Raw genomic sequence first — 26,360 nt, 5'->3', positions numbered from 1 at the left:
TAATAAAGTGGAAAACACATACTACCACAGGTAGCCAAAAATGTTGAAACCGAATCTTATTAATGTCCAATTAGATAAATCCAAACAACAGAATGTAAGATAAGTTAAATGACACCATGAGAAAGTAATCAGTCAAATCCAGAGTATGGGATATAGTACAGGACAAATAGCCTTGTTTCTTCAATAAATCCTTAGCATGAAAAAAAAAAAAAAGACAGGGTCACAAAGGTGGGGAAATTATTTTAGTTTAAAAGAGACTTAAGAAACTTAAAGAAGAAAACATGAAATATCTGGACCCTATTTTGACCTTGATTTTGCCAAACCAAGTATTAGAAAAAAATTAGTTGGAGGGTAACTGGGGAAATCTGAATATGAACTGGGAATTCAAGATATTAAAGAATTATTGAAACTTTTGTTAACTGTGATAATGGCATTGTGGTTACTTCAGTAAATGTTCTTATTGGGGCTGGGAGAGAGGCTCATACCAAAGTACACAAGAAAGAAATACCATGCTGCTTGAGATTTCGTAATTGACATCACAAAAACACAAACCAACCAACCTCAAAAAACACTGATGAAGCAAGTACAGAAAAATATTAAAACTACTAAGTCTAGATGACAGGTATATGGGGATGACTGTACTATTAACTTTTAGCATGTTGGAAAGTTATTACAATAAAAAATAAAATAAATTACCTGAGCAATTTATTAGCTCTTTCACATTCCCAAGATATAATTCCTAATCTACATAACCCATTTCAAAGTATGTACATATATACATAGAAATTCATATGATTCTGTATAATATTAACACCAAAACCTGACCAATAATTAGAGGTTTTTTTTTTAATTTTATTTATTTATTTTTAGAGAGAGGGGGAGGGAAGGAGACAAAGACGGAGAGAGACACTGTTGTGTGAGAGAGAAACAGGTGTCTCTGACACACCTCCGACAGAGGACCTGGCCCTCAACCCAAGCATGTGCCTTGACTGGGAATCAAACCAGCAACCTTTCAGTTCACAGGCCAGCACTAAATCCAGTGAGCCCCACCAGCCAGGGCATTATAATTAGCATTTTAAAAAACTGTAGATCGATTTCACTTAAGACTATAGTCAAAAAAATTTCTAAAGAGCTACTAATAAATCAAATGCTATAATAAATTAAAATAAATATCCAGAAAAGCAATCTAAAGAATAAAGGTTTCTAAAATACACAACTATATACATATTTTTCCAATTTTGTGGTAAGTACACATATAAGGAAAAAAACAGAAATACATCAAATTTTAATGCAAATATCTCTGTAATGGAATTACAGTATTTCTTGCTATTATTTATCTGTTTAATATTTTTAAAATATGCATTTCATTTACATCAAAAAATAGAAAAGCTAGATGTATGTGTCTGAAGTTTTCAAATTTGCTATTAATAAATCATTTCCTATATGGGATAGTCAGTTGCTTATTAGTAGTTGGTCACCACTATCTTTGTCAAATTATTTTTTCTTTGTTCAACTTTTAAGTTACTGATACACTTCTAGGGCAAATGTCTAATAAATAAGACTATATAAATTTTTTTCAATTCTCACCCAAGGATATGTCTATTGATTTTAAAGAGAGAAGAATGTAGAGAGAGAAATTCAACATGACAGAAACTAACTGCCTCTAATATGTGCCCCAACCAGGGATCAAATATGCAACCTAGGTATATTCCCTGATGGGGGATCAGGCCCACATCCTTTGGTTGTACAGGATGACACTCCAATCACCAGCCAAGGCAAAATTAAATAAGTTTAATGCATAAGTTTTGTGCATTAAAAACAATGCACAAAATAAAACTTCTTAAAATCCACCAAGAGTGAAGCCCCTTAAAGAAATAAAACTATAAACAAAGTGTACACACACACACACACACACACACACACACACACACACACACAAACATGTACATTAAAGAAAAGGTAAAGAGAAAAGTCAAACATATTTTTGCTAACTGAAATAGTTTTAATTAACATTATCTATGATAACAGCTAATCACATACCGCAAATTATCATTTGTATAGCTACTAAACATATTAAATAACTTGATAAAAATACACTGTTCATATATGCTCAGGGTTTTACTGTTAACATAATAACACTGACAACTTAGAATTATCAATAAGCACAAAGAAAGAAAAGTGCTTGATCAAAACATATGGGGTATAGAGTATTTATCAGAGATTACATAATTTCTCTGTTCCATCCTAGGCATTCACATTTTACTCCTTTCAAAACCTAACTTCTATCTGGAGGGAAAGAGTTGTATCAGATGAGTATTTAACTTGTCAGAAGTCACGTCTGACCCAGGAGGAAGAGGCTTTAAAAACAATAAGAGGATGTCTGTACCTTAAGAATACAAATTAATCTAATAATTTAGTCTTTCCAAATAGAGTAAATTGTGCCTTCCTTATATAGTCAGTACTTAGCTATATAGGTACTAAGTTATATGTGTCTTTGTTTTGTTTTGTTTGTTTGTTTTTACTGTATATGTTTTTCATCTTCTTTTTCTTAGATAAGTCCCTTTAACATTTCATAAAATAAGGGCTTGGTGATGATGAACTCCTTTAACTTGACCTTAGCTGAGAAGCACTTTATCTGCCTTTCCATTCTAAATGAAAGCTTTGCTGGATAGAGCAATCTTGGATGTAGGTCCTTGCCTTTCATGACTTGGAATACTTCCTTCCAGCCCCTTCTTGCCTATAAGGTCTCTTTTGAAAAATCAGCTAACAGTCTGATGGGAACTCCTTTGTAGGTAATTGTCTCCTTATCTCTTGCTGCTTCTAGGATTCTCTCCTTCATTTTAATCGTGGGTAACATGATGTGCTTTGGTATGTGCTTCCTTGGGTCCAACTTCTTTGGGACTTTCTGAGCTTCCTGGACTTCCTGGAAGTCTATTTCCTTTGCCAGATTGAGGAAGTTCTCCTTCATTGTTTGTTCAAATAACGTTTCCACTTGTTGCTCTTCCTCTTTCCCTTCTAGTACCCCTATAATTCAGATGCTGGAACGTTTAAAGATGTTCTGGAGGTTCCTAAGCCTCTCATTTTTTTGAATTCTTGTTTCTTCACAGGTGTCTTTGTTTTTTAAAAGAACTGGGCTTTTTTTAATATGCTATATTTTACTAGAAAAACAATAATTTGATTTCTATTAAAGATAGTTTCAGGGGGGAAACCTATCTAACATCTTTTCCTGAAATGTCTAAAGCCATATTTCTATTTAATATAATTTCCCTTGCACATACAGATGAAGACATGTATGGTGGGCAGCTGTATGTTGTATATGGCACTGCTGAGGCGAGGGCTAAAAATAATTATTTACTTTTATTATCAGTTCTTTCCAAACCAAACACACAATGGGTCACAATTTATAGAATTAGTCACATGTGTAAGATATTGATGTCTGTAAAAGGATTTTTTAAATTCTAGAATTTTACCCATTGGGATTTAATTTCTCACTAGCCCTGGAGACTGAGCATCGTGGAGAGGCAAAGTAGTCTCCTATTTCACACATGCACCAGGAGTCTACAAAAGCCTCAAGAGACAAATATTTAAAGTATCATGCTTCAAAGAGATTCCAGCCTGGTCTGCAACAAATATTTATGGAACATGTTAGATATCTACTTTTATAAATACAGACCAAATGTCACAGCCTGTAAACACTCTGCAAACACTGTGTCAGGTTTCTGAGTGGAAACCACAACAGATGGCTTTGAGAGTCACCTTACCTGAGAGCGCATCCTGGGCTTCAAAGAAAGTACTAAGACCCCCTTTCACACACGCCAGGCTGCCTTCACTCTTTTTGTTAGCCTGTCTCTTCAGGTTGGTGACTGCCATTTTGAGCTGTTCAAAACTGAATGAAATAAAGAAACCAAAAGTTTGACACCTCTAACATTAAAAAAGAAAGAAGACAATGCATTACATATAAAATACTGAAGACTACATTAAGAAAGATAGACTAATATAATATATAACCAGATAAAAAACAAAAGCTTTCAAATTTTACCTAGAGCTAAAACTTTTATCATGAATGCCAAAATTACAACAGCGAGAAAAGAGATTAGTAGCTCTCAAATGGCCATTCCAAATATATCAGACCCTTATGAAGTAAATATACATATAGATAATTTTTTACCATATATATATATATATATATATATCATATATCCATATGCCAGGTAAGGAGTTCTGACTATCATCTTCCTGGTGGAAAGACCTAGATCATGTAGCTGTGGATGCTACCTAAGGCAGGATCTTCTCTGTACATTCATTTCTGTATTCTGGACACAAATTGAGTATACTGTTGTTCTTATAACATCAATAACCAATCCAGTCTTTTGCAGTGATTTTCAGAAAACCTGGAGGAGGTCTTTAATTCACTGTTTAAAAAGACCATAACAAGCCCTGGCTGGCATAGCTCAGTGGATTGAGTGTGGGCTGCCAACCAAAGTGTCACAGGTTTGATTCCCAGTCAAGGTACATGCCTGGGTTGCAGGCCATGACCCCCAGCAACCCCACATCGATGTTTCTCTCTCTTTCTCTATCTCCCTCCCTTCCCTCTCTAAAAATAAATAAATAAAATCTTTAAAAAAAGACCACAACATTTTATGCCTACATCTCAAGCAGAGAAAAAAATAGGTAGTTCTCTGTATTTCAGAAGTTTTATTTCTGAGCTAAGAAAATCTGGCTATAAAATTTGAGTATATTGAGTTCCATGATAGCCCTAAACAGAAAAAAGATTTTGACTTACAGTAACTGAAAAAGCACATCCATAATGTAAAATTAGAATCATTTTTTATAATGAAAGATTTCAGACATCTGCTTTAAAAATTTATGAGGCCAAATTTATTCTATGTGTATAACAAATTTCCTCATGTTTTCTACTAATGATTTGCCTTCTAATAGCTAAAAAATTTCTCCTAAGCTACATTTTAACAAATTGACTTTTCAAGAATATAGATTTTAAGCAATAAAACATTTAAATATTTTTACTAAATATAATTGTTTTAAAAGAGTCTTGCAAAAAAAGTTAAAAACCCAATCTTGTAGAGAGAGTGGTAAAATTTAACTAGACAAAAATGAGCACTTTATTTTGGATACATGGCCCTATCTATGTTTTGGCCTAATTTTAAATCAAGTGTTTGCAAAATTACAAACCAAGTCATCTTCCTTTGTTCTATGATCTGGGAAGGATGTGTGTGCCTTACTTTACACCAGGACTTGAAAGTTTTCTTATGTGAGTAGGGAAAAGTCATATTCAGGAACATCAGTTTAGGTAGCCAGCTGAGATTCCATAAAGTTTCAATACGTTGTACAAATAATGAAACTTACAGAAACAACATGGTAACAGTAAATAAGGGTCCTCTAATTAATAATCCCCTTTTATAAATAAGGATATAGATAACCTACCATGTTCACAAGCTCACCCAAAGTCAAAGGTCTCCAAAGTGGTAGAGCTAGGCCTAAAACCCACATTACTATATAATCATATCAGCTGCATCCAAGTGAAACAATTCACAATCAACAGTCCCACATCACTAACCTGGTGGTTGAGTGGTTCTCTATAAGATACCAAGCAGCTGAAAAATTCTCACTTGTGAAATCGGCACTCATTCCAGGAAAGAGCATTTCCAAGTCCTTCTGGGGAAATTTACTTCTGAGGAAGAAAAAAATTTTACAATATACTTCAAGTCCTATTATTTACAAAGATGTAACAGATGTCCAGGAGTACCTAGTATAATAAACATGAATATAAACAGCTATAATTATCCATCTACATTATAAAGCCTATGTTTATGTGTGTATACAAAATATATTTCCTACACCTCAGCTAATTTCTTATGTATCAACTTTGATTATATATTATAGGAAATTAATTAAAACATTGAAATTATATCAATACTAGAATATAAGATTTAAAGAAACTTAGTTGATGCTTTCTAAAATCTACCCAAATATGAAATCAGTCCCTAATCAATTGTCAAACATGAAAATGTAGGCAAAATGAAACTTAATAACATTACATCCTTTTGTTAAAAAATTTAATGCAGCCCTGGCTGGCATAGCTCAGTGAATTGAGTGCGGGCTGTGAACCAAAGTGTTGCAGGTTCGATTCCCAGTCAGGGTACATGCCTGGGTTGCAGGCCATGACCCCCAGCAACCCCACATTGATGTTTCTCTCTATCTCCCTCCCGTCCCTCTCTAAAAATAAATAAATAAAAAATCTTAAAAAAAAATTTAATGGCCTAGATGAAAGCTGTTTTAAGGCATACTAATGCTTCATAATGCCTACCAGTAAGATTAGATCTAACTATACAGTACTTATATTTCCATGTCCATGTCTGAAATAATTTTATATGATAATAGGTAATATATTACTGCAGCTCACTTTCTTGCCTACATTTTTAATGCCAACTTCTAGATCAATTCATTTATTAATTCAAATATTAATTAAATATCTAATATAAATCAGACTCTATGCTGGAAGTCAGACAGTTGGATGTGAGAGAAAAAGTAACATGGGCAGACCTTTAGCTTATTGGCTAAAAGCCCTTAGTAAACCCCATCCCTTCATCTATGGAGAATGAAGTCCAAGTTCTATTGTCAAGTCTCTCCATGATCTCAACCTGCTTATCTCTCAACACTCATTTCTACCACTCTCATCCTCAAACCAAAAGCTTCAGCAACTTCAAAGGGATTATATTTTCTTGCATCCACTGTTTGTTGTTACATTATTCCTCTGATCTTGCTATATGCCTTCTGACTGAAGTATGTTCCTCACATCATACACTGGGTAAGCTCAACTCACAGGACACAAACAGGACAAAACATTATTTTATAGCCTAGTGTCTCTTAATTTTTTTAAAGTATCCATTGCAAATTTATTATGCACTAGGAAGCTTAACTTAAAAACCAACGGCATAGTAAAAATATATGTCATTTCTGCTCATAGCAAAACAGGTTTCAAAATATATTTTCTTTTAAATGTAGTCAGTAAATAATCCTTTATAAAAGTTGTTTTACAAAGGAAGTTGCCAACACCGTCATTACATTTATGAATACAAGATTTATACATCAGTCCATCAAAACAATATTTTAAACTCCTTACAAATATCTACATATACTTCATACCTATAAAATTTTCAAAGCGGTGCTCTATAAAGTTTTCTTCATCCATAAAACATCTCAAAAATTTAGAAAAATACTTAATGTAAAACTGAGCTTCCCAAACTACCATATTTTATAAAGGACTTTGATGTGCATATTCACACGATTTTCAAAAGTCAGGTGAACAGATAAAAACAAAGATCTATTGAAAACAACTACATACTACACACAGCAGTTAAGACAGAAGTATGATGAATGAGAAAAATTGAGAAGTAGGACATAGGAGATGTGGGAAGGAACAAATAAGAATGCATTACATGAGCCCAGTATCTCTTTAAAGTGGGGGAAATTATTCCCATCCTGGAAGAAAATGTGGGCAAATCTGATGACTTCTATTCACTCTTATCTGAGAGGATCTTGACACCACATTATTACAAATACAGCTTCAATTCAGGAATTAGGCAACCTAGTCCATGATCAAAACTCCACTATCACCAAAAGTACTACTGTTTGAGTGCCTGACTTGCAGGTCTCCTTAGGCACAATTTTACAACGGTCCGGAACCTACTCTCTCCAGTGAGATGCTCATTTGGTACCAGAAACCTGCCCCTCCCAAAGGCAGACACCTCTACTGTCAATGTGCTGTGTTCTAGTGCTTTTGGGTGCCAGGGCCTCTGCCTCAAAACTGCAAGAAACATTTGTACCTGGGGGCCTCATGGAAGCACCACTCACCAGGCCTGAGTGAAGAGCACACATTCTCCATAACTCCCCCTCACAGCCTAGCAAAGCTCTCAAGAAATCTTACAGCCCTGATCAGCGTGGCTCAGTTGGTTGAGTGTCATCCCACAAAGTTAAAGGTCACAGCTTTGATTCTGGTCAGGGCACATGCCTGGGATGTAAGCTGGTCCAAGGTGGGGCATGTGCAAGAGGCAACCAATCAATGTTTCTCTGTCTCTCTCTCTCTCCCTCCCTTCTCTTCTCTCAAAAAATAAATAAATAAAATCTTTTTTAATAATCTTACAAATCTTTCCCTTCTCTACTGGCCCTTCTACTTTATCCCTTCATACTCCTCCAAAGTCCAAGGAATGCAGGCATCAAAACTGGTTCTCCATGATTTCCTTTGTAAATCCCGTACTTTAATCTAGAATCCAACATTTATTCTTAGTACCTCAGTCAAGAGAGAAAAGGTCCACAAACTATGAAGTTTTCTTTTTTAATTGGAAGTGAGGGGGAAGGCCTGCTTAACTCTGCAGTAACAAACTAGGCAATGAAACGAGACTTTAAGGAAATCATGGACATCAAGCTGGCCTTCACCTCAGTTTCAGTAACTCAGAGACTAAGCCATCCTTACATCTTTCTTCACTGGCTTAAAAAATTAAAAGGCTACAATGTAAATCTCTTTAGGGTGTATGTGTGTGTGTTGCACAGCTTGGTAATTTCACTATACAGTCTCTGAAAGGGAGCTAAAGAACTTTGCATTTTTAGAAGTTTATTTTGGTTTGGATTCTTCACATTGGTTTGATACTTCACTTAGTAATAAAATCCTGTCACCTTTGGACATTTCTCTGATTTTATTTATCTGTACATCATTCTTCCAAGTTAGAACTTTTAAGGACTGAAAGGCTGAGTTCTAGCTAAATAACTAAAAACCCTCCCTTCTGACATGCATTGGCTATGTTCCACAGTTCTACCTTAACCAGGAAGCAGTGTCTGTCTAGAGTTCTGTTTCAAAAATCAGGGAAAGAATGGTCTGACAAATGAGTGTGTCTGTCATCTGTGTGAGGCAGAGGTACACGGTAGCATGCCTATGACTTTGTCAGCCTTACTCCTATACAATACTTAAACTGAAGTTCTCTGTAATACTAACAATTCAGTTGCTATGGAAGTTAAATAACTTCCACAGAATCAAAAAGTACTACAGAATCATCTGATATCAACTAAATCCCTACTAAGTCTTCACAAATTATTCAACTATGTGAAATCTTCTAACAAGGAACAGTTCCAACTAAAAGATTAAAGACACCGGTGACAAAGAAGCAATTAAAAAACCTGTGAGAAGTCAATCTGAGTTTATCTTTCATTCAAGACCTATAGTTTTATTTTTGTTGGGTGGTTCCCTACCCATATTAAAGCAGCAGTGTAAAAAGGGGTCACTAGAGTTAAGAATGACAATATAAAAAATATCTATGATATAATGATAGCATATAAAGCAAAAATACATAACATGAAAACACAAAACTCAAAAATACAATACTTGCATGCTATGGTGGAATGGCTAACACTACACTGCCCCAGAGGTCTGAGAGTTATGGCATGCTTAACACACTTAAAAACAATAAAAACTGCATTTGTCTTACTCCATCTAGCAAAATGAGATGAAGGTCCACCCATGTTGTTCAAATGATAGGATTTCCTTCTTTCTCATAGCTGAATTCCATGTGTATGTACACAGCATTTGCTTTATCCCCTTATCCATCCATGGACACTTGTTTCCACATCATGGCTACCATATATAATGCTACAATGAACATGAGCATTATGTTCAATGAAGCATATACCTTTTTGAGTTAGTGTTTTCATTTTCTTCAGATAAATACTCAAAAGAGGAATTACTGGGTCATATGGCAGCTCTATTTTTATTTTTTGAGGAACCTCCATATTGTTTTCCATAGTGGCTGTACCCATTCACATTCCCACCAACAGTGTACAAGAATACCCTTTTCTCCACACCCTCGCCAACACTTGTTCTGTCTTATGTTTTTGACAATAGGAATTTGAACAGATGTGGTTGACTTGCATTTTCCTAATGATTAGTTATTTTAGGCATCTTTTCGTGTACCTGTTGGCCATTTCTACATTTTCTTTGCAAAAATGTTTCTTGAGCAACTCTGCCCATTTTTCAAGTGAAATATTTTTGCTTGGGGGTGGAGGGATTTGCTCAAGTTGTATGTTTTCATTACAAATTTTGGGTATTAACCTTTTATCAGGTTTGCAAATATATCTGAACTATTAAAAAATAGTCCAGAGTAGAAAACTCACGAAACCAGAGTAGAAAAGTGTTTGCCGTATCAACTTTCAGCTCTAAGATGAATAAGGTCCTCCAGAATATAATGTAAGACATGATGACTACAGTTGATAACACTGTAATATATAATTGATATTTTTTAAGGGAACTTGAAAGTTCTCACAAAAAATAAATATCTAAGGTAACAAATGTGTTAAAAATTGATGGTTGGAATCCTTTTACAATGTACATACATCTATCAAATCACCAAGATGTCCACTTCAGGTATCACTCAAATTTGTCAACTATGCCTCAATAAAGATCAAAAATATTTTTAAAAAACTGGAACTTCAGGTCAAGATGGAAGCATAGGTGGACATGTTCTGCCTCCTCACACAACCATAAAAAGAATTACATGACTTCCAGCCAAGATGGAGGTGTATGTAGACATACTGTGCCTCCTCGCACAACCAAAAAGAGGACAACAAATTGAAAAACAAAAAATAACCTGAACTGACAGAAAATCAAACTGTATGGAAGACCCACAACCAAGGAGTTAAAGAAGAAACATTCATCCAAACCTATAGGAGGGGCAGAGAAGGACAGCCAGGGCAGAGAGGACTTGTAGCAAGGTGGCAGCTAGAGGAGCTGGGTGGGCGAGGCAGCGACTGGCAGACTGCCCAGTCCCACATTTGCATTCGGATAAACCAGGAGAAGCAACTGGGGATCTAGACAGATCATACAACCCAGGATTCCAGAGTAAGCAAATAAAGCCTCAAAACCTCTCACTGAAAAAATCTGTGGGCGCTGTGGAGGAGGAAGAAACTCTCAGCCTCACAGGATAATTCAGTGGAGAGACCAACAGGGTCCTAGAATGTATACAAACCCACCCACCTGGGAAGCAGCACTAGAAGGGCCCAATTTGCTTGTGGGTAGCAGAGGAAGTGACTGAAACTCAGCCAAGAGCTGAGCAGGCAGCACTGTTCCTTTTTGGACTCCTCCCCAACAGATAGCACCAGAGTGCATCCACATGGGTTGCCCCACCCTAGCAAACACCAAGGCTCCACCTCTTACTACTGAAAAGGTGCACTGAGACAAAAAATATATGGCCCAAAAGAAAGAACAGATCAAAGATCCAGAAAAAATACAACTAAGAGATGAAGAGATAGCCAGCCTATCAGATGCGCAGTTCAAAACACTGATAATCAGGATGTTCGCAGAAATGGTTCACTGTGGTCACAAAATAGAGGAAAGAGTAAAGGCTATGAAAAGTGAAATAAAAGAAAATGCACAGGGAATCAACAGTGAGGGGAAGGAAACTGGGACTCAAATCAGCAGTTTGGACCAGAGGGAAGAAATAAGCATTCAATCAGAACAGAATGAAGCAACAAGAATTCAAAAAAATGAGGACAGACTTGGGAACCTCCAGGACAACTTTAAACATTCCAACATCCAAATCATAGGGGTGCCAGAGAGAGAAGAGGAAGAGAAAGAAATTGAAAACTTATCTGAAAAAATAATGAAGGAGAACTTCCCCAATCTGCTGAAGGAAACAGACTTCCAGGAAGTCCAGGAAGCTCAAAGAGTCCCAAAGAAATTGAACCCAAGGCACACCAAGGTACATCATAATTACATTACCGAAGATGAAACAGAAGGAGAACATCTTAAAAGCAGCCAGAGGAAAGGAGACAGTTACCTACAAAGGAGTTCCCATAAGACTATCAACTGATTTCTCAAAAGAAACCTTGCAGGCAAGAAGGGGCTGAAAAGAAGTATTCCAAGTCAAGAAGTTACATCTAAGATGACTCTATCCAGCAAAGCTATCATTTAAAATGGAAAGGCAGATAAAGTGCTTCCCAGATAAGGTCAAGTTAAAGGAGTTCATCATCACCACCATCATCATTTTATTATATGAAATGTTAAAGGGACTTGTCTAAGAAAAAAAAAGATCAAAAATAGGTACAATAAAATGACAACATACTCACAACTATCAAACCTAAAAAAACAAAACAAACTAAGCAAACAACTATAACAGAAACAGAATCACTGAAATGGAGATCATATGGAGGGCTATCAGGGGGGAGAAGGAGGGGAAGCAAGGGGAAATAAGAAGCATAAATAGTAGGTACAAAATAGGTGGAGGTTAAGAATAGTATGGGAAATGTAGAAGAACTTACATGTATGACCCATGGACATGAACTGGGGGGGAATGTGGGTGGGAAGGGGGATGCAAAGCAAAGGGGAAAATGGGACAACTGTAATAGCATAATCAATAATATATATATATGAAAAGAATTAGAACCATATTTCAAAACTAATAAAAGCCAGAATCGCCAGAAAATCAGGCTGTATGAAAGTCTGACAACCAAGGATTTAAAGAAGGTACATAACATCCAGCTGTGTAGGAGGGAACAGGTCACGGAGATGGGTGGAGAGGCCCTATGTCAAGGAAAGGCGTGGGCAGAAGGGATGGCCCCACACTGACGTGTGGTGGATAAAAATAGGAATGGATATCTTGGGAGTGACCTGTCCCAGCCCCAGGCCAGATTGCACAGCCCAGGAATCCAGTACCAGGAAGATAAATCTCCAGTTACCTCTGACTGTAAAAACCAGTAGGGTTGGGGCAGCTGAAGAAACAGCCATATTTTTACTACTTAAAGGGCCCACACAGGATGATGGAAGTAACTGCCAGGTTTTTGCCACTTGAATGGCCCACACTGACTTAGAACATCACAAACCCACACACTCTGGGTTTCACCACCAGGGCTGCAGCTATGGGAAGTGAGTGAAGTGACTAGAAATTGGAAAAAGTACCAGCAAAAGCTCCAGAAGACAGGCAGCGGCACCGTCCCCTCTCCGAGACCTTTTCCCACACAGAGCCACAGCGGAGAAGCAGGCTGTCCAGCTCTGGAAATTAGCTAAGGCTCCACCCCACACAATTTACAGGTGCTTCTACACAGGCCACATTACTAAGACGGAGTAAAAGCAGCTCTACCTAAAACACAGCAACAAAGATAAAGAGCCTGCCAAATTGAGGAGACAAAGAAATATGACCCAAATGAAAAAAACAGAACAAAACCCCACTAAAAGAACTAAATGAAACAGAGATAGCCAACCTATCAGATGCAGAGTTCAAAATGCTGGTGACCAGACTGCTCAGAGGACTCACTGAGTATGGCAAATCATAAAGGAAGAAATAAAGGCTACACTAAGTGAAATATAGAAAAATCTATAGGGAACCAACAGCAAAGGGAAGGAAGCCAGGACTCAAATCAACGATTTGGAACATAAGGAAGAAATAAACATTTAATCGGAACAGAAAGAAGAAACAAGAATTAAAAAAAAAAAAAACAAGGAGGCTTAGGAACTTCTGGGGTACCTTTAAATGTACCAACATCCAAATCATAGGGGTGCCAGAAGGAGAAATGGAAGAACAAGAAATTGAAAACTTATTTGAAAAAATCCCTAGTTTGGTGAAGAAAATAGACATACAAGTCTAGGAAGCATTGAGAGTCCCAAAGAAGTTGAACCCAAAGAGGAACACACCAAGATACATCATAATTAAAATGCCAATGGTTAAAGATAAAAAGAAAATCTTTAAAGCAGTTAGAGAAAAGCAGAGAGTTACCTACAAAGGAGTTCCCATAAGAGACAGGTGGCAAACACAAGGTCCATGGGCCAATTCTGGCCCTCCACCTTGTTATAATCAGCCTGGCACCTTATTTTTACGTGGAAGCTCCAAGCTCCTTGTCCCTAGTTAAGGAGTAGTTACATTTATACAGTCCTAAAATTACATTCGCCCTTTGAAGACAATCACTAGGCTGATGTGGTCCCCCGTGAAAATGAGGGAGTTTAACACCCCTGCCATAAGACCATCAGCTGACTTTTCAAAATAAACTTTGCAAGCAAGAAGGGACTGGCAAGAAGTACTCAAAGTGATGAAAAGGACCTACAACCTATTACTCTATCCAGCAAAGCTAAGTCTGTGCATCCAGGACTAGGAAAAGCTAAAGGAGTTCATCATCACCAAGCCATTATTACATGAAATGTTAAAGGGACTTATTTAAGAAAAGGAAGATCAAAACCATGAATATTAAAAATGCAACAAATTCACAACTATCAACAACTGAATCTAAAAGAACAAAATGAAACAAAACAAACCAAACAAACAACCAGAACAGGAACAGAATCATAGGTATGGATATCATTTGGAGGCTTATCAGCTGTGGTGGCGGGGGGGTGGGGGGGAGGCAGTGTGGGTTAGTGGGAAATGGGGTAAATAGTGCAGGGGTTAAGAAGCATAATTGGTAGGAACAAGAGAGACAGGGGTATGTTAAGAATAGCATAGGAAATGGGGAAGACAAAGAACTTACACGGATGACCCATGGACATGAACTATGGAGGGGGGAATGCTTGAGGGAAGGGGGGTACCAAGCTGAGTGGGGCATGGGGGCAAAACTGGGACAACTGTAATAACATAATAACATATACCAAAAAAGCTGGATTACATGGCACATTAAAAAGGTTTTATTCTAAACAGTTAAAATGCTTAAACTGGTAATAGTGAAAGATGAAAACTTTCAGCTATCTAGGCCTTCACATATTTAAAATTCATGTCATTCTTAAACTTTAGTAACATCTAATTTATAATGTACTAAACTGTTATGTTTACAAATATAAATAGATCTGTATTATCACAACATAAAGGCCTGTTTTCTATTAAGGGTTCTAGGAAAGGGGTTGTTTAGAAACTCTCCCACCCCAGGAATCCCTGACGACTTTCTCCTCCTCAAGAGGGAGCAAATGTGCACCTGGACACATTTAAGAATGTGGTTGAGGCTACAGTTACTAGCAGTGGAGTCTTCTGGCAATAAAGAGAACACATGGGTCATGGCCAAGCCTCCAAAGGCTCTTCATCATGGACACATCATGCCACCAGCGGGCAAAAGTAGGAGGGAGAAGTGGGTGAAAGATCCCAAAATTGAGCTTTACCATTAGTCTGAGGGGTGAGGAAGTACTTTAGGCATTTGGAATAGTCCATGTGCTTCCACAAGAGAACTCTACACTAAGATTTGAAACATTAATCCACCTACTAATATCATATTTCCAATGTACTATTAGTTCTCATACATATGTGCATAGCTCCTTAGGTACATAAATGGGCCAAGCAGAGTTTGAAAAGTATTGGATCTTTTGGGCAAAATACTATCTCCTAGCTCTCAAACCCTCATAATCATCCCTAAGACTGAGTTTTTTTATAAAAATTTCTTATTGAAGACATTCGACTGTTTTTTAGTCTTACTATATATATTTAAATTAGAAGAATAATATTGGGACTTACACAAGAAACCAGACTTACAAGACAGAAATTATATTAAAAATGATAAAATTCTAACACAGCGATATCAAATAATTTGCCCCAAATCATACAATTAAGTCCACTGTTAACTAGTAAGCCAAAATTCATTCTCTGCCCTCTCAGACAAAACAGTCCCACATAGCCTGTCACTAGTACCTTCCCTGAATAAATGCCAATTATCCTAAGATGATCATGCTTATCACATTCCTCTTGCTATTTATTGCGTGATCTTATTTCCACCAATGATGCCTGAAGAAAGATCTACTGGAGCATTTCTAGGAAGTCACCATATTTTTAAGTAAAACCAAAATGAGAAAGCATCTTTCTACCTTTAGACATTACTGCGTTTCATTATGTACTGTATATTACTATTTCAATATTATATCTTTACCATATTATTATTTATTGTGTATTATTGTTTCAACATTAGAAATTACTACAGCCATTTTGCAATGATAAAGGTAACCAGTGTTATGCTAAGAGTAGCAGAATAGCAAACCCAGGTTCCTTACATCTTGGTGACATACTTTAGAGTCACTGACTAAACAATCATAGAGTCTACCATCTCTGGACTTTGTATATTATGAGAAAATAAATTCTTGTGCTTAAGCCAAAGTTAATTTTCACTTTCTGTTCCAGCTGAAGGCATCCTGAGTCAATATTCTATCTTAATATATATGCCTAAATATACTGATCTTTTACACAAACACATCAAAATGAATGTGAAATAGAAGATCTAAAAATAAAATAACAGACAATAAATGACAATGCCAAGAACAATGAAGCTCTTCAAGGAACTTATCTGCAAAAGCAGAGGTGACTCATCACAGTATTTATAATGAGTAGAAAAGTAATTAAGTAGTGGTTTTTGGGCATAGGCACTGGGTTCAATCTTGAAGTTTGCTAGCTGTGTCTTGTATAACCATGGAGAAGTTATGTAACTTCTTTATGGTTCCATTTACCATGAGGCTAATATGATCATTATCATTTTCCTCTTAGGACTATTTAAGGATGACAGTAGCTAATGCATGTGGAAGGCTCAGCAGATCCTGACACGCAACAAATGATTTTGCTATTATTTTTACTCTTTATACTTAGTTTTTTTATATTTTACATACTATCTTCAGAAGTATCATTATATCTGATTCTCATAAAAGCACACTGAGTTATATATTCCTATATTACAGTGAGGAAATAGCCTCAGAGAGGTTGCATGTAAATAGTCAAGATTTGAACCCAGTACTTCTACTGTCAAATAGAGAACCAGAATATCTTAGCTATGAAATAAAACCACAACTACAAATCCATCAAGTTAGAAATGTAGGAGCAGAGCCGATTTAGAAAGCAGAAAATTGCCAACAGTTTTAATAACAGTTACATATGAAAGAAGCACTATGTTAATAGAGAGTTAAAAAGAACTCAAAAGGTTGCCCACAATAATGGGATTTCAGGCTCTAACTCAAGTAAAGTGATGGCTTAACAACTCTATAAGGTATATTCTGAGTAATTCAAAATTATATACACTTTAAATCTCATAACATGGACTTTGGAGAGTAAAAGCAACAAATACTATAGTATATAAACTCATGAAATCATTTACCTTGCCACCCTTAAAATACATGCTTTCTATTAGATGGCAATGTAAGCCACATTTAAATCTAACCCTATAATGGTTTAAGACCATATCATGAAAAGATCCACGTATACTGAGTAGTCAGATAAAACTAACAGGAATGTTTTTAACATATCTGCTCCATTTTTAAGTATGAGAATAATCTACAGGAATGACCCACGACCAAGCAAAATAAGAATAATTTTGAGAGAAATTCTATCTACCTAAGACAGAGTGAGACCTAATTGCAGTTGTGTTACTCTATGCTTGCCTGAAAAGAACATATTTTCTTTATTTGGCAGATGGGAAGATGAAAAGTAGAAGAGGCTAAACCAGTAAAAGAGAGTTTAGATTGTTCTTTTGAAAATGTGTATATTATACTCAATTCTTTTTTAAAAAATATATTTTACTGATTATGCTATTACAGTTGTTACAGAAACAAATTTGTTTCTATGAAATTTCTAAAAGGTAAATTTATCATGGTTCTTCTATAGACATACTAAGAATTATTTGGTCACCTTTCTTTGTTTTAAATAGCAAGTAAAGTGGTCACCTTTTCTTTTTACTGGAAAGCCAAATTGATGAGAGGAAAAATCAGATTTCTATTGCCTATAAAGCCCCTGTGGAAATAAAACAGTTACTAGTGGTACATCAATTGACTAGATAGCCTTTCCCAGGTAACAGTTCCACAAAAAGAGTTGTAGATCACACAAAAACTGAGGCAAAGCTCAATTTTTATGTCCTCATTCCCATATACATATTTCTTTCAAAAACATAACTTATAAATACTCTCATGTTAGTCAAATATTATTTTTAAGAAATGAAACCTAGTAAAGGTTTTACTTAACATGAACCTGTTTTTATCTTCTTTTTCAGTTTAAATAGTTTGTCTCCATTTTACTTTAAGCCGTGCAAAGAATACATGTATTTGTGACAACGGGTATCATACAGGCTTTTTACAAGCAAATCCTAGTCTCAGTTCAAAGTGAAGTTATTTCTTTCTGAGCAATTAGTAACATTTTTATAAGTATTAAGGCACCATGTGTGCAAAACATCAGTTAAAAATTTAGCAATATGAACAACTTTAGCAGTGAAAGGAGGCCAATAAATGCTAGTTGTTAAACTTGTGGGCTGCAAGAGGAAAGTATGAGTGCTAGGTATACCAATAAAATATTTATTAAACTTTGACTCACACTGAAAAGTAATAGGAAAACTATATTCTGTTATTCTCACTTGCTTTTTCATATTCAGAAACTGGCCACAACCCTACAGGACCGCTCAGTGTTTCACACTGTAAATTGGACTGTCAGCTGAAGAGAAGTTCCATCAACATTCACAATGCAAGTCCCAGGAGCTGATCCATCTTCCAAAGGCAGCTTCACCACTTTAATCTGATAATTCATCAGGCCCACAGTAGACTATCCCACAACAGGCAGTCATAATTCTTCAGATCTTCTCAATTAACATATTTCAACAAGCAAGTAATATTAAAACCCTGTTATTCTTCCTCCAATGACATTTATAAAATATTAAGAATAGGTCTTCTTCAGTGTTTGAATTATAAAAGAAATCCCCAAATGACATTAATAAACAGATATAAAAGACAGATAGTAAGAAAATTTTCTTAGGAATTCTAATCCAAATGTAACATCATTCTCTCTGAAGACCAAAGCTTTTATCTAAAATATAATGTTCAGGCAAATGAAACACACACCACCAGTATTTTAACATCTGTTTTCCCTTTCCTGTTCTCTTCTTTTTCTAAAATAAGGCCTCTTTTTCCGAGGTTGAAGTTCAAAAAAATAAACACATTCTTCCTGATAGTATTAAAAAAAAACTGAAGGAGAATTTTTCTGACCAAAATCATTCTCTTCCCTTGGTTCACTTTCACCTTTTACTTTCTTGCTTCCTCGTATGTCTATATTCTCATTCTTTCAACTGAAGAAATTTTAAAGAGTTTAAACAGACAAAAAAGATTACTCAATATCCAACCCTGTCCTGAGGGCCTTCCCAGTGTTTTCTGATTGCATAGGGATCTGTGCCTTTCCTTGTCTCTATTTTGCAATTCTGTTACTGAAACAAATGTTAACTCGGTAATGGCTAATGTTGAGCAGGAATCCCTGGCCAAAAAAGTACCTTGTCAGGTATAGATGCAATTAATTACCACACAGTAGAAGTAGCCAGTTTTGCATCTTTTTAGCATTTTTCATTGCCTATTCATGTTGGTTCTCTGGAATTCCCCCTGAATTGGCTTTAATAGTTTACTGGTTTTCCAATCCTAACTTTCTTAGTTTTGTCTAATGCTTGTATAAAATTTATACAATATACTTACTCCTGTGACCACGTACAAAATAGTTTCTTCTTTATGAAAAGAACAATCAAAGGGACCCTTCTGCTCTACATTTCTTTTGTGGCAAACCTTGGAAAGAAACTAATGGGCTTTTCAGGGTATTGAAGCAGGCCATTAAAAGTTTTACAACCAACTGCAAAGCCTATTCATGCCTGAAACTATGCTCAGGTAAATATCCAGCAGTCACCATAATTTTCTGGACTTTCTTAATCCTTAGACTCTTAATTTGTATAGCACTGAAATCCTTAAAACAGCTCCAAAATGACCCATATGGCCGAAGAACTTCAAGATGTGACCTAGAAGAGCCCAAGCTCACTAAAAACTGCCAAGCCTCAGGACTTTTTCAACACATGATAGCTTCCCAAGACAAACACTTGTTGCTTCCCTCACAGTCAGGTATAAACTCCAGCAGGTGAAAAAAGAAGCTTAATATTTGAATTACGAATGGCATTCAAACGTAGGCTTGAGAGTTAAGTTTAAAGATTAGTGGAGACTTCTTCCATTCCTAGAAAAAACTAAAATAAAGCTATGGTTATAGTGTTAAAAAAAACAAATTTGTCACCTTCAGTAAGGTTTATAGAGAAACAAACTATATATTACTTCATAAGCAGAATCACTAAGACCAGATAATAAGACAAGATTAAGATGTCAGAAAAATTGATAAAGATATAAAGGTAAAGGTATTAATTATAAAAGTTACACAAACATTGTTCTAGAGATTAAGAAAATTCTAGATTTCATTACAAAGCATCTTGAAAGACATCACCTGCCACAATTCTACTTAAGTAAATAAGTATGAATTAAGTATAAATTATAGGCAAGAGCTTTAAACAAAATAAAAGACTACACTGGACCTAATTACTCTAAAATTTTTCCCAGAATACAAGGCCCATTGAAAATCCTATTTTTATTTCAAGTGCCATTAAACATTTAAATTTATCAACTCCAGAAAATGCATTAATTCTCATGTCATGAAAAGTATTAATTATTCAAATAATAAGTGCTGTGGAATTATAAATTAATGCAGCTACTATTAAAAACAGTATATGAACCCCTATGTTTAATGCAAGTTATTTACAATACCCAAGATATAAAAGTAACCTAAGTGTCCATTGAAAGGTGAGTAAATAAGGAGATATGATGTGTATACATAACTACACAATGGAACTTATCCAGCCAAAAAAAAAAAAGAATAAAACTTATTCTTGACAACATGCATGAAACTACAGGGTATTACACTAAGTGAAATAAGTCAGACAGACAAAAACAAATACCATATAATCTCACTTATATTTAGAATCTAAAAAACAAAATAAAGAAAACAAGAGACATAGAAACAAAGAACAAATTAATGGTTGCCAGAGGGGAGAAGAGTGAGTGAGATATGGGTGGAAAATGTGAATGGATTAGAGGTACAAATTTCCAGTTATAAAATGAATAAATCATAGGAATGTAATGCACCACATAGGGAATATAAAGAGTAGCATAACAACTGTATGGTAACAGAAGGATACTAGACTTGTCATAGTGATCATTCATAAGGTCACTATGTTGTACACCTGAAACTAATACAATATTTTATGTCAACTATATTTTGATTTTTTTAAAATATCCCAAATAGCCTCAGCATCTTGAGATAGAAGAACAAAGTTGGAGGGGTCACAATACCTGATATCAAACAATACTACAAGGCCATCTGACCACAATATGACATATGCCAGGGCACATGCTTGGGTTGCAGGCCAGGTCCCCAGTGTGGGCCACACAAGAGGCAACCACAAACTGATGTTTCTCTCCTTCTTTCTCCCTCCCCCTCTCTCTAAAACTAAAGAAAGAAAAGAAAATATTTATCTGTATAAAAGTGGGCAAAAGACCTAAATAGACACTACTCCAAGGAGGACATACAAATGGCCAATGGACATATGAAAAAATGCTCAATGTCACTTGTCATCAGAGAGATGAAAATTAAAGCCACTATGAGATATCATTTCACACCTGCCAGAAGGGCTACCATAAATAAATCAACAAAGGCTGGAGAGGAGATAGGGAAGAGGAAACCTCCATGCACTACTGGTGGAAATGCAGACTGGTGCAGCCAATGTGGAAAACAGTATGGAATTTCCTAAAAAAATTAAAATGTATCAGCCTTTTGACCCAGAGTTCTCACTTCTGGGAATATATATGAGGAATACCAAAAGACCAATTTGAAGAAATACATGCATCCCTATTTCACAGCAGCATTATTTATAATAGTAGAGATCTGAAAGAGCCCAAATGCTCATCAGTAGATGAACAGATAGAAAAGCTGTAGAATACTTACACGATGGAGTACCACATGGTTGTAAAAAGGAAGAAAATCTTACCCTTTTCAACAGGCAGCATGGATGGACCTAGAGAATATTATTTTAAGTGAAATAAGCCAGTCAGAGAAAGACAAATATCATATGATCACATTGATATGTAGAATCTAATGAACAAAATCAAGTGACAAACAAAGCAGAAACAGAGTTATGGACACATAACAGTATGACGGCTGTCAGAAGGCAGAGGAAAGACAGAACTGGATGAAAAATGATGATGGGATTAGCCAAAGGACACATATGCATAGTCACAGACAACAATGTGGTGATACCCAGAGGGAAGGGTGAGTGGGAACTGAGTGGAGGCGAGCAAAGGTGGGGAACTACCAACATCTGTAATAATTGCCAACAAATGAAAAAAAATTTTAACTTGAAAAAACTTTCAAGATATTTTCTTTCTTCACAAAATGTACGTTCAAAAACCTGACGAGGTAAATTGTTTTTGCCAAAAGTTTTAATGGGACCATTCATTGATAGTAAAGCTGACCAGGCTGCAAAAATAACACTTGTCTTCCAACAATAAAGGTATATGAAATTGTGCTTCCCTGGATGTTTCCAGAGTTTAACTGTCTAAATATATAAAACCTTTTATCAACTGAAAATAAAGAAAACTGAAAGTAAGATGGTACTCACTTTTCAATCTCAATGCCAAGTGGATTAGCAGGACGTAAAGACAAGGGAGGAATTCCTTTATTCCTGTCAGTACGCATATCATAATAATTCATCTCATCAACCCACACAGCAGACTGGTCCAAAATACCTACCAAAATGAGGAGCACATCCTTAGTAAGATATAGACAACTCCAGCTACTAAGTTTTGCAAATTGCTTTATTTTTTTCAGGATCTTAATGCTTGCTAAGGTAATTTTAAGAGATATGAGAATACAAAGGCTCTAAATTTTTTTAATGTCTGGTGGTTTAATTAAAAACACTAAAAATCTATTTTGAAAAAAGAAAAATAACACCAAGGGCCCATGGTTTCACTGCACATTACTCAATAGAGAAGACAAATTAAGCCTCTGATAAAAAGATCTACTAAAACAAATGCATTTTACCAAAAAAAAAAAACAAAACAAACAAACAACAGTACAATTAATTTGATATATTCACCAAAATATCCAATAATTTCTTATAAAAAGAAATCAGTCAAACACCCTCCAAGGAATGCATAGCTTATGTACTGGAATTGATTCAGAAAAAAAAATGAATAGGTAGTACCTGTGAATAAAATATGACCTATGAAAATAGTATCATACCTTCTTTTGGGCTGTCATGCATCTTGGCATCTAACTTACCAGTTTACCAACCTTCAGACCTGGGCTGCAAAAGAAAATGGGCAAGTGCTAATGGGCAGAGAGGTGAGGCTGGAGGCTGGGCAGGCTTCATGAAGAAAGGATATTTAATCCCAGGCAACTTCTAGTTGTATGAACCTTGGTGAACCCACTAATTTTATCAGCAACCACATTCCTGCCCATATGTAACAGGAGACTGTCAGAAGTTATGCTCAAGTCCAGCTACTCCTGAGTTCAGTTAGATAAGCCATTACTGAGCCAACACTGTGCTAGGCCCTGAGATGAGGGGAGCAGGGAATTAGAATAAAATTAATATTATACTTTCAAATTAGTTTTCTTTATCTTCTGTATAAACATGTTATGAAATGATGCTGGATTCTGTTAAGTACCTCCAAGAAACAAAGTTTACTTAATTTCAGTTTAGTTTTTAAAAATGTTAATTAAAATTAGTAAATAAAAACAGTGATAATGTATATATGTACAAGAGGTCTGTCTAGAAAGCACCCAGTCACACACTATGAAAAATAGAGACATTTATTCAATAAAATATAAGACACAAGAAAGATTTTACATAGGTCAATAATGCCCAACTCCCCTCAAAGTAGGCACCTTGGGACCTCACACAGTTCTCCCAATGTCTCTTCCACTGTTCAAAACATTCTATAAAATCCTTTGTTGAAATCACCATCAGCTGCCCCGTTGTACTTTCCTGAATCTCAATGATGGTCTGAAATCTCTTCCCTTTCAAAGGTTATTTTAGTTTTGGGAAAAGCCAGAAGTTGCAGGGCACCAAATCTGGTTCACTGGTAGCAGTATGAATCAAGTCATTAGCAACTGCAGCACTATGTTCCTTTTGCTCTTGCAGCAGTTGCCACAAAATGAATTTTTGTCATGACATGTTTCATGCCAAGATCCTGTGTCAAAATCTCAGGCACAGAAGCTTTATAATCCCCAGATCACCTTTAGTTCTTGCACTGTCAGTTACAGATCTTTGTTGATTGCAGCCCATGTACATTCAACATTCTCAGATGTTCTGCTCGCTCGAGGACTTCCAAAACGTGGATCACTATCAACAGATTCTCAACCATATTTGAAGTGTTTGTGCTTATTTGCGCTGCACTCATTGCATTGCCCCTAAGAGCCTTCTGAAGCATCTAAATAGTTTCTATGGAAGACTGTTCAAGCTTAACCCAAAATTTGGTGCAGATTTGTTGCTCTACTCGCTCAGTCATTTTAAATTCAATACCCACACATTACATATGCTCACTCAACAGTGTCTACAGTCCCCACCGACTAGTACAGTGAAGTCATCATTGTTCACATATATGCATTCCAGTCCACTCTCCATGGCTGCCAGGTTACATCGATGTCATGCAAACCATTTTTGTTATAGTAACTGTGGCTGGCTTTTTCTAGACAAGCCTTGTATATACCTACACACATACATGTACATATACATAAATACCATTTTCAAATTTGCCTTAAATTCCTCAAATTTTTATTGACAAAAAAACTAGGAATTTAGGAAAGATAATGCTGCAGAAAAGTTCTGTAAGATAGAAAATAAAAACATTTGTGAAATTACTTACATTTCTACACCAGAGAGGAGTATGGCCTGGATTTAATCACACCTCTAGTATTCCTACATTATACAACCATTAATCAAGTACTGACTGTGTGCAAGACATTATTTAAGACCAAAAGGATGAATCTGACATTATTCACAGATTAGGAGGGGAGATGGTCATGCATAGAAATAGGTATGAGAAAAAAATTATTGTTCAGCAGCAATGGCAGCCATGAGAGGACCTCCAGATCTTTTCCCTTGAAGTTGCAAGTTAGACAGTTTTAATTCCACAAAGGATTCTCTCCTCAACAAAGAAAAACGTCTGATACACTGCACATGAGACATCTGAAGGAGGATACATCTTAGCTAATGGCAGTGACAGAAGAGGGAAGGGGACAGAAGCAGAAGCCGTGGGCACTTCCATGCCTGTGGAGGCCATAACAGCGAAGGGGTGAAGTACAATGACCACTGGACAAACCAGAAGAGCAGAAACAGTGATCGGGCCTCAGTAGCTGACACAGATTGAATCTGGGTCCAGGGTCAGGGTCAGAGAAACAGTGCAAAGAGTCAAACAGCTCCACAGTCAACCAGCAGACAAGGGATTCCTCAAATGTGACAAGCCACCCACACCTGTGTCCTGGCAGGCAGCAAAATCCTCACTTGGAAGATGCAAAAGGGCTGAGAAAACTTCCAGCCTAAGTGGTCTGTATTCATTATGGCTAAGTACATTGGGAAGAGCAGAAACAACTACACTCTCACAAAACCATTGCCCCGGCCAAACCCTCCTGCACCCATTTCCACACAACCTAGTAGAGGCTGAGTCAAATCAGACAGAAGTGCTTCACTGGCAGATTCTGGCTACCTGAAGGTGGGGGCACTAAGAACATTTAAAAAACCCACAGCCCACCACTTTCAATCCATGGGAGTGGTGCCCCAAGACCCAAGTTGGGAAGGGTCACCCCCCTCCTCAGGAAATAACAAGCATTATCCATGGCCCAGGTTACACTACTGCACAAAGATCCTAGAAGCCACAGGAGTGCAGGTAAAAAAAAACAAACACTTGCATTTCTGTATCACCTAATGTAAAACAGAAGAAAGACACCTACTTATCAACCTGCTAAACAGTGAAATGTCAAAAACTGTAAAAAAAAGTTTTCATTCCCATAAATGTTCAGCAGAAATAATCTATGAAACAAACAATCAACCAAGGTAACAAAGGAACTTGGAAAGAAAATGAAGTTTCCAGAAAATAAACTTAAGATATGAAACACTATGATTTAAATAACAGAGAATTCAAGATTGTAGTTTTGAAAGAACTAGAGATACAAAAAAACTCAGAAATGCAATTCAGTGATCTCAGAAATAAAATCAATGAATAAAAGGGCTACTTCACAAAAGACACTGAAACTATGACAAAAACAGAAACAGAAATTCTGGGGCTGAAAAAACACATAAAAAAATAACAAATTTCCTTGCAAGTTTAAGAAATACAGCTGACTAGAAAAAGGAGTAGGATTACTGATATAGAAAATAAGTAATTTAGCAATCGAAGACTCAGGTGGAAGAATGGCAACTCAAAAGAAAAAAGAATTCTACAAGAACTACCTGACTCATTAGAAAAAACAATTTAAGAGTAACGGGTATACAAGCAGGAGAAGAGCTGGAGAAGGTAACCA

General features: G+C 36.2%; 1 protein-coding gene across 8 annotated transcripts in view; it reads right to left on the bottom strand.

Annotated features, from left to right (window-relative positions):
* Positions 1–26,360, bottom strand: part of EXOC2 (exocyst complex component 2) — a 262,089-nt gene that overhangs the window by 165,952 nt on the left and 69,777 nt on the right. For all 8 annotated transcript variants that reach the window (XM_028511621.2, XM_036026609.1, XM_028511622.2 and 5 more), the window contains 3 exons: positions 22,459–22,585; positions 5,576–5,689; positions 3,762–3,886 (listed from right to left, as the gene is read on the bottom strand). In XM_028511621.2, coding sequence (XP_028367422.1) covers positions 3,762–3,886; positions 5,576–5,689; positions 22,459–22,585 — 366 coding nt within the window. The remainder of the gene's footprint in view (positions 1–3,761; positions 3,887–5,575; positions 5,690–22,458; positions 22,586–26,360) is intronic.

The sequence above is a fragment of the Phyllostomus discolor genome, chromosome 5, assembly GCF_004126475.2.
Source record: "Phyllostomus discolor isolate MPI-MPIP mPhyDis1 chromosome 5, mPhyDis1.pri.v3, whole genome shotgun sequence".
In the NCBI taxonomy this organism is placed as follows: domain Eukaryota; kingdom Metazoa; phylum Chordata; class Mammalia; order Chiroptera; family Phyllostomidae; genus Phyllostomus; species Phyllostomus discolor.
Note: the sequence above shows the minus strand (reverse complement) of the source record. Positions and strands in the feature narration are given on the sequence as shown.